At 30.5% G+C, this 9,597-nt stretch overlaps 1 protein-coding gene across 1 annotated transcript; it reads right to left on the reverse strand.

Annotated features, from left to right (window-relative positions):
• Positions 1–1,334: 1,334 nt before the first annotated feature.
• Positions 1,335–2,327, reverse strand: LOC146930177 (uncharacterized). Its single transcript, XM_085708281.1, has 2 exons — positions 1,528–2,327; positions 1,335–1,443 (listed from the first exon to the last, which is right to left on the reverse strand). Exons 1-2 carry the CDS (start codon positions 2,325–2,327, stop codon positions 1,335–1,337), a joined length of 909 nt encoding a protein of 302 aa, XP_085564407.1.
• Positions 2,328–9,597: the final 7,270 nt, after the last annotated feature.

Consider the following 9,597-nt stretch of genomic DNA (forward strand, 5'->3'; position numbering starts at 1 on the left):
AGGCATAGACTAATTTGCCTTTTTGTTTGGTATGTACAGTATAATTACTTAAAAACTCTTTAAATTAATAATTATTAATTTATCGATAAATTAATAACTCTCTAAATTAATAAATTTCTCCGATCCTGACATTATTAATTTATAGAGTTTTAAATGTAGTTCTCGTTTACTAGGCACCTTTTTTATATATTGAGGTATTCTAAGGCACCTAAAAACCCCTCCCTGCCTTTTTTTTTTTTTTCCTTCTATAATCCATTTTATACAAGCAAATGGACAAAGATTCAAAGACCAATAAATGAAATATAAAAGTAAACCCATCAGATAGAAAATGTTCAATTATTTAGAATAAGAAATGAGAAAAAAAAGTTGTATCAAATCTGATCATAGGGTCCTACTGTATCCACCAAAGAAACCCAATTTATGCTATTTTATATGACTATAGCTTTAAGATTTAGGTATTATTTTTTGGGGACTGCTATGGTGCAGTTGCTTTTATGACTTTTCTGGAAAAGTCGCTTATGTGGCTTAATGGGAGAGTGCCACGTGGATGTCTTTTTAAATCGGTTATTTGGAAAAACGATTTTAAAAAGCTTTTGTTTTATATAAAAAATATTTTTTAATTTCTTTTTTATTTTTATTTTCATGTTTATCTCTTAGGATTGTGTTTCCTGCTCTGATACCAGGTTTGGATTGGGGTTTTCAGCGGAATTTTTTCGAACTTTTTTTAACATTTGTTCGATTTTTAATAATCCTTGAAAAGGTTTTAAGAGTGTTTTAGCTCTTTGTTTTTGTATCTGAGTAAGATTTTCTAAGTCTTCTGTATCTCTTAATAGATCTTCAATATATTCTATATGATATATAACAAATTCTCTAGAATTGTAAAGAGTTTGTTTAAAAACAATTCTTTCATAATACAATTCTATTTCAGAGACTATGTCTTCTAGCCTTTTCTTGAAGAGTCTTAATTCTGTTATAAGATCTAGTCCAGGCATATCTTAATTGTTGATTCTCCAGCGGAGGTTTTCTTGTTCTAACATTTGATCAGTTTTTATTTGTTTTAACATTTTTTCGATTTTTTCTAAACCTTGAAAGGGTTCTAAAAGTCTTTTTGCTTTTTCTTGCTGAATACTTGTAAGAGTATTCGAATCTTCTATTTCTTCTAATAAATTAGAAATATAATCTACATGGTAGATTATTAAATCTTGTGAAGCAAAAAGAATTTGTTTTAATATAATTCTTGTATTTTGATAATTTATTTCAGAAATTATTTCTTCTAGTCTTTGCTTATAGAGTTGTAACTCTGTTTTTAGATTTAATCCAGGCATTTTGACTTTTTATAGTCTTTGATTAATCTTATTAACCTGTATCGATAGAGTTTTTATAGAATCATGCAGATCCTTAAGCTCTTTTTCTCTGCTTATTTCGAAATCCTTCCTAGGTGGTTCGAATGAGGATGAAGCATCACTTTCAAATATAGTTTGAGAACTTAATGATTTGCTAAAATCTTTTTGATCTTTGTTTGGTGATGTTATTCGAAGACTTTGGCTTCTAAACAATGGTTTTTCTGTTTCTTCAAACATATTCTTTTCTGCTTCTATCAAAGAAAAACTATTTCTCGTGATATCTTTAAATATTGGTGTTTCCAAAGTAATTAATGGTGTAAATAATTCATCAATATGAATTGTTTCTTTTCCTATGAATTCTATGCTATGATGTGAATTACTCAAAGCATAATTAATTCTGTAGTAAATTGTAAAAGGATGATTACCTTCTTTCATAAATGTTGAATCTTTTAGCTTATAATGAAAAACTATAGATTTATTCAAATCTATATCTTTTAGGGATAATCCCATCTGTAAATTTATATCAAATTTTATCTTTCCATATTTTAGATTACAATTTCCTTTTGCAATTACTGCTTGTTTTTTATTTCTAATTCTAGAATCTTCTAGAGCTATTTCTAGCGGTGAATCAATACCTTTCATGAAGGTACTTTTGATTAGAATTTGAATGGTTGATATATGAATATAACCAATCTTTTTTCTTTCGTTCTCAGAAAATTTTCCAAGTCTTTTATCGATTTGTTGTTTATCTATAGTTGATATAACTATTTTTCCATTAGTTGTTTCAATTGGAATTGCTTCCTCTCCTACCATTATTCCGAATTTTAGAATATTTTTTCTTGACAGAAATTCCTTGAGTTTACTAAACTTTCTCTTAAAATTTTCTTCAGCAGTTAAAGATAAATCTGCTTCTTCAATTTTATTATCTATTATGCTATCAGCATGATAACTAGACGTTCCTTCAAAATATGAAACTTCAGACATATTTTATAATAATTCTTGATAAATTCATACCTGATTTTCTTCAGAAATATGGGTTGTTTTGCTTCAGCAATCTGATCTTCTTCAGCAGTTTTTTCTGCTTGTGTTGAGTTTATCCCAACTCAGGGCGAATTCCTCCAGAGTATTACCTCAAGAATTCTCAGCTATAGTGTTTTACCACTATAGGACCACTAGTTCTAAAAACTAAGAGGCAAGCTCATATCAAACGATATAACTTATATTGCTTCAAAACATGGTACATACAAATGAGCTTCGAGGCTCTTATTTATAGGAATAGAGACTTACAGATAGGTACTACGTCTCCATCCTTACAGCTGGCTACAGCTTACTATGTGACAAAAGAAATAAAGAAAATACAGAAAAGTAGATTACATAATTGCCTTAGAGATAAGGCTTATCTCTAAATGGGTCCCATGCCCACTAATTTTCTACATTTTCTTCGTTGTTTGGTGAAACGTCACTGTCATACAACGATTCTTTGTCTGCCACGTTATTTATGTCTTTTGCACACCACTTGCATTGGTGTCCTTTGTATTTTTGAAAGTGTCGGCAGCACTCCTGCTGGATTGGGTCGGGTAGACGGCCCAAGTCTGCTTCAAGCCCACTAAAGTTTTCTTCGAACTTTAGAACTTGCTGAAGGTGTTCTTCTCTTGCTTGTTTTCTTGAGTCACTGTAGACTAGAAAACTTTCTTTTGCAGTAATTACCCTGAAGTTAGGTAATTTTGATCCAAATCTAATGAGAGTATCATAGAATTTTTCCATTTGATGCAGAAAACATTCTGGTCTTGGATCTACATCTCTTCCATCATTTATTGGATATGAGTGATTTGAAATGCCAATCTTGATTAAGTGTCTGGCTTTAATAACTTCATCGTCTTCGAACCATGGATAAGTTGAAGTAAAAGATAAAAAGAACTCTTTACCTTTTGCGAAGCTATTATTGAATTTATAAGCGATTTCGCCTATATCTTTTGGAAGAAGTTCTAGTTCATGAATTTTTCTTCCTGCATCTTCTTGAAGATACATTGTTTTAATCATTCCACAATCATAGAATGATCTGACTAACTCTTTACTTACGCCTGGGACTGTTACGGCTTTTACCTCTATCCCGTTGTTGCTAGGATAAAAACATTCTGTTTTTAATTCTTCTGAATAGTTGGTTAACCATCTCCAGTTTTTGTAGTAGTCTCCAATGGTGACTTCTTTAACAAATTTGCTTTCTCCATAGATAATTCTATCTACAGATATTTTCTTCTTAGTCTCCATTTTTGATGGCTGGACTATATTGTTTGCTGTTGCAACTTCTTTGTAAACAGCGTTGTAGGCTGTTTTTGCTTCTTCAAGGGTCTCATACCCTTTGTATCTGACATTTTTGCCGTTTGTATGTAACTTTGTGGTTTCCCAGTTTTGGTAGATACCCTTCATAGGTCCATCAAAAATTACATAAGCTTTCTTTTTTCCTCCAAGTTGACTGTCAATCTTTTGGCTTGTTTGTTGATCAATGGATTCTTTTTCTTTTCCATTTTTTCTTTCTTCTTCTTCGACTTTATCGGCCCAAGATGTTTTTGGTAAATCTGCAAGGACAGTTGTTGGGTTTGTTGAAGATTTCCATCCTTTTGGTTCTATTGACTCAATTGGGATATTTGACTCTTTTGGAGCTGAGTATTTTACATAGTAGTTGAATTTTCCAGAATCTTGACCTAGCAGATCCCAGTTTTCAGTATTTTTGGATTCTGAAACTGTTGATGTTTCTTTTTTGCACAGTTTTTCAAGGTTTTGGATTGTTAATATCATCTCCCCCTCTTCATAAAGAAGAGTTTCTAGACGATTTTTTGCAGAGGCAATTTGCTCCTGCTTTTGCCTGAGAGAATTCTGTAATGTCTTTATAGCTGCTTCCATTCTCTTGTCAATGCATCTGCAAAGCAATTCTTTTCAGATTTTATATATTCAATATATGGGTGAAACGGTTGGAGTTTCATCTGCCATCTTACAAGTCTTCCATATTTATAATTGACGCGAAGGTCATATTTCCAAAATCCAGTTACATATTTGGAATCTGTTCTTAATAAAAATCTGGTTGGAATTAATTCCATTTGCCATTTTGTTAAAACTTTAACACAACTCAATGTTTCTAATTCATGAATTGGATATCTTGTTTCGGTATCTGTAAATGATCCTGAAACATATTTGCAAAGTAAAAGATCTTCATCTTTTATCTTATTTTTAATATTTTCATAAGAATAATCAATCTTAGTATCTTTTGATACTAATCTTTCTGATGAATCAGAGAGTTTGTCCAATTTCTCTTTCGAGCTACTAGACTTAGCGTACTGGGTTGCTCCAGTATCTTTCATTCCTTGTTGATGGGTTACATCACCAACATAGTTTCCCGAATCATCAAGATTCAGTATCGCTTTACCATTAGGTAGAGCTCTCATACAACCTGCCCAGGTTGTTTTATCAGCATCAATCTCAACAATTAAAAAATCATTTTCTGTTGGATTGTATAAGCTGGGTAAAACTTTAATTTTTCTTTTAATAGTTTTTACAGTTAGAGTATCTTGTTCAGTCCATGACCATGGAACTTTCTCAGATATCTTTTTCTGTAAAATCTTTCTTTCAGTTGCCAAATTTTTGAAAAATCCTTCATTGGCAATATAATTCAAACATCCTAAAAATCTTTGAATTTGTTTTCGATCTTTCAATTCATCAGGGAAAGCTTGAATCTTTTCCTGAACATGTGGAGATAAATCGAGGGTACCATTTTCTTTAAAAATAAGACCTAGATACTCGATTTCCTTTTTGGCTAATTGTGATTTCTTTTTTGAAATAACAATTCCCTTTTCTGAAATTCTGTTTAAAACAATTTCCACATCTTTAAGATGTTGTTCTTTAGTTCCTTTTGTAAAAACTAAAATGTCATCAATATATGCCAAACATATATGTTCTAATTCTCTAAGAGCATTATCCATAAATCTTTGGTATATAGATGGTGCTTGTTTTAGTCCAAATGGAAGAACATTCCATTGGTAGTGTCCTTGTGGACATGAAAAAGCTGTTAAAGGCTTAGTTCCTTCTGAAAGTCTGATTTGATAGTATCCTGATTTTGCATCAAAAGATGAAAACCAATCACATCCTTTTATTTTTTGCAAAATATAATCCTTTCGTGGTAATTTATAAGAATCTCCGATTGTAGCATCATTGAGTTTCTTATAATTTATCACCATTCTAGCTTTTCCTCTTTTTATTTCATTGTGATTAGTCACATAAAAAGCGGGTGCTGAATGTGGACTTGCAGATGGAGTAATTAACTTCTTTTCTTGAAGTTCTTTTATATCCTTTTGAAATTCTAATTTATCTTGAACTGAATAAGGCATTTTATATTTTACGTTAATCTCCTTATTGGGATCTCGTAATTTGATTGTAACAAGTTCATGATTTGTATTTTTCAGATTATCCAAAGGATCTTCTGAACATACAGCATCAAGTTTTTGTTCTATTTCTTCAAGATTTAAAAATAATTTACCTTCTTCCCAAATACTCTTTAGGTTTATAAGATTTTCAGAAATTAATTGAATAATCTCATTTCTAGTTATAATTTTTGTGGTTATAACTTTTGTCTTTTCTTTGGGGTTTGCTAAATTTTTCCAAAGTAAAGAAATAGTTTTGACATTTTGTACAAACGGTGCATATAACTTTAAAAAATTATTTCCAATGATTAAATCTAATCCTGAATCATGGAGATAAATTGTTGGTATGAAGAATTCATGACCTTCTATAGTAATTGAGATGTCTCTCAAAACAAACCATATTTGATGTTTTGATTTGTCTGCAACAATTATTTCTTTGGGTTTTCCTAATCTTTCCCAATTTCTTGATATGTTTCGTTTTCCAAAACATAATGTTGCGCCTGTATCTAAATAGGCTAAAATCTCCTTCTTACGAAGTTTTATTTTAATAAAGGTAGCACTAGGGTTTCCTTTACTCAAAATCTTGGTTTTGCTCATCTTCGGAATCTGTACAAAGTTCATAGAAACTTTGTTGCTCCCAATCAGAATCTGAATCTGATTCTACTGGTTCATAACCTATTCTATAGATCATGTTTAACACTTGTTTCTTTTCTTTAGGAACTTTCTTTGGACATTCATTAGCATAATGTCCTGTTTCATGACATAACCAACACGTGCATGATTTTTTACCTTTAGGACAGGTTTTATTTTTTCTAGGGTACTCCCTTTTTCTTCTATAGAATCTTTTCTTCCTATGTTTCTTTTTATCATAGGAAAATCTTTTAAATTTCTTTCTTCTAGGATATTTTCTTCTCTTCCTAGTTCTCTCACAACCATATGCTCCAATTTTTCCTTGGATTCTATCACAGCACAATCCTATTCGTGCTTCTCGTTTTGATTGTTTCTTTAGGCATTGTTCTTGCATCCAATTTCTAAGAATAGAAATTCTAGCTCCTAAAGTATTTTTAACCGTTCCTGAGGATACTGCACTGTTAAATTCGTTTTGAATTATTTGGGACATAGACATAGGTAATTTTTGGTAAAACAATTCGACAACCTTTTGGTTTTCTCTAGTGTCTTTATTTAAATCATAATACAATTGTGAAAATTCACAAATATAATTTTCTATGTAACAAGGATTACATATGGATAAATTCATTATTCTCCATAATTTTTCAGTGTTAAAGGCGGTATTTGAATCTACCGTATCTTGCCATCCTTTGAATTCATTTAAAAGCCATTCAAAGATTTTATTAATCATTCCCATACTGTTTTCTGCAGTTTGTTCTTCTTCAGGTTTTTCGGCCAGAAATTTATATGCATTACCTTCTGTTCTACACAAAAGATAATTAAAAATTTGTTTTGGGCTTAGACCTTTTAAGTCACTATCTAACTGTATCTGGATAGTATTTTTATTATACCAACTTCTTATGGCTTGGACAAGATTGTCAACACAATCAATATTTAAAATTCCACTTCCATCGTTTACACTATGTTTGGGAATATAACTCATAGGAATTTTTTGGTATTTAGCTTGGGAAAATTCTCTATGGAATTCTGTATTCCAATTATAAGAGGGTCCTCTTTTTGTTCCTGAGCTTTCGCCCATTTCTAATTGTTCTATTTTAACGAAATTTCCGTCGTCTTTTGAATCATCATCGGAACTAAAGTCGTAGATAATATCTTCTAGATCTTTAGGTTCAGGTTCTTCCTTAATGGAATCTTTTTCACTTATGTCTAAAGTAGCCATAAGTTGATCTAATTTTTCAAGTTGATACTCTATATTTTCTTCTATACTCATTTCTTATAGTTAGAAAATAGAGTTTTTTCAATTTCTTCAATCTTTTCCTTATTCTTCCCCCCTTCTTGAAGAGAAAGATGTTGTTTACAACAGTTTTTTATTAGATAATTAATCATATCAGTGATATTGTTTAACTGAGGATTAAAAGAATGATATATATGAGGATATTTATGGTTCTCATTTCTATTGTAACATGAAAACTCTTTTTCCATATTTACCCAGGTTTCATGGGGTCTTTCTAATCCTTGCTCATAATCTTTTGTAAACAAATTATTTTGTTTATAGATTTGAGGTAAAGTTTCGAGAAAAGAAATTTGTTTTTCAAATCTCTCATTTAATTTTTTGGTTTCGTCAAGCAAAGCTTTAACTCTGGTTGTGAGTGTATTATTTTCTTCACTCATCTGGCTAATTCTTTAAGTTTATTTCTTAAATCTTGAGCTAATCCTTTATATTCATTATATAAAAAATGATCTATATTTTCATGGCTTTCATATAAATATTTGTCTAAAAAATATTCAGCCGTTGTATCACACCATCTAATTTGTGCTTTAACTAGTGTAATATCTTGATAGTTTGGACATAGAATAAAGGGTTGTAAAATACACTTCCCTGTTGGTCCTTTAATAAATTCCATTTTTATTTAGACTTTTAAAGCCGGTTTTCCACAAACTGATTTAGAATGTTTGACTTTATTGGAAAAGTCATTTGGGTGACTGTACCGTAGAATTCACCTTATTTTTTATATATCGTCTTGGAAATCATGTATCATTACTATTCAAGTAATGAAACTGTCGGTGCCAATAGAGATCATTCCCAAATCTAATTATTTTACCATTGATAGCTAGACTGTGATAATTATGTGTAACTTGTATGAACTCTAGTTATTATTTTCTACTAAAGAAATGCTACTTGCTTTTTTTTACAAGAAGAAATCTAGCTACACCATTCCTAATTTTAAAAGTTGTTTTAAATTTGTTTATAACTGATACTTTTGAAGTTTCACTTTAAGAGTAATAGATAGATAGTTAATTTAACTTGGCATTCACAATATTTATTTTTGGATAAGAAAATATTTAAAATTATTTAAATTAATTTAATAGTAAAATACTTAATATAGTTAAAAAGTGAATGAGATTCTATAAGAAGAGACAAAAATTCACATGAATATCTTACAGAAGAAAAAAAAAAAAAGCAAGAAGAAGAAGGTAGTATTATTAATAGATAGATGGTTGGTAATTTTGGAACATCACACATAGGAAGCCGTATATAGAGCAAAATGCAATTGTATAGTAGCTAGGCCAATGAGTTCAAGCATTTTTATATTGTTCTAACCAAAGTCCAATTTGAAAATCAACAATGATAAATCATACATCTCTTAGTTTCATACACTAATTTAACACAATATTTTCTCTCCATCTCTCTTTTTCTATCATGTCATAATAATCAATGAACTCTCATAGAAACATTGTGATTTGGTCAGACCATCTGTTTCTGTTACACCTAACTAACCAATTTTGTTTTATACGTACTATCACCAAACTTGGTCATACATACCACTATCTCCGAAGCCAATATCTTTTTCTTTATCTTTTATTTCGTCCTTTCCGATACATTTTTTTTTTTCTCTCCAAAAAGATAAAGAACCCACACAATTTTTCTTCCTTTGTTTTTCATTCCTATCTAAGTATAATAAAAAACGTTTACATTCACTTCTTGTCACATTTTTCGGGGTAATAACAGATACCCTGGAATCTGGAACTTCATCTTAGTTAAGACTATATGAAGTACATGAAGTCCTCTTGTTGCCCCCCTACAAAAAGGGAGATATCTTGATGCTTATAATAGTTTTTTTTTTCTTCCCTTTTCCCTCTTTTCCATTAGGTCTGTTTTTTAACTCACTGTTCCATTAGTTCTAATAACTGCTCCAATATCGAATGTAAAG

This window comes from Medicago sativa, chromosome 4 (genome assembly GCF_051527215.1).
Source record: "Medicago sativa cultivar Bolivia chromosome 4, Bolivia_mono, whole genome shotgun sequence".
Taxonomy (NCBI): domain Eukaryota; kingdom Viridiplantae; phylum Streptophyta; class Magnoliopsida; order Fabales; family Fabaceae; genus Medicago; species Medicago sativa.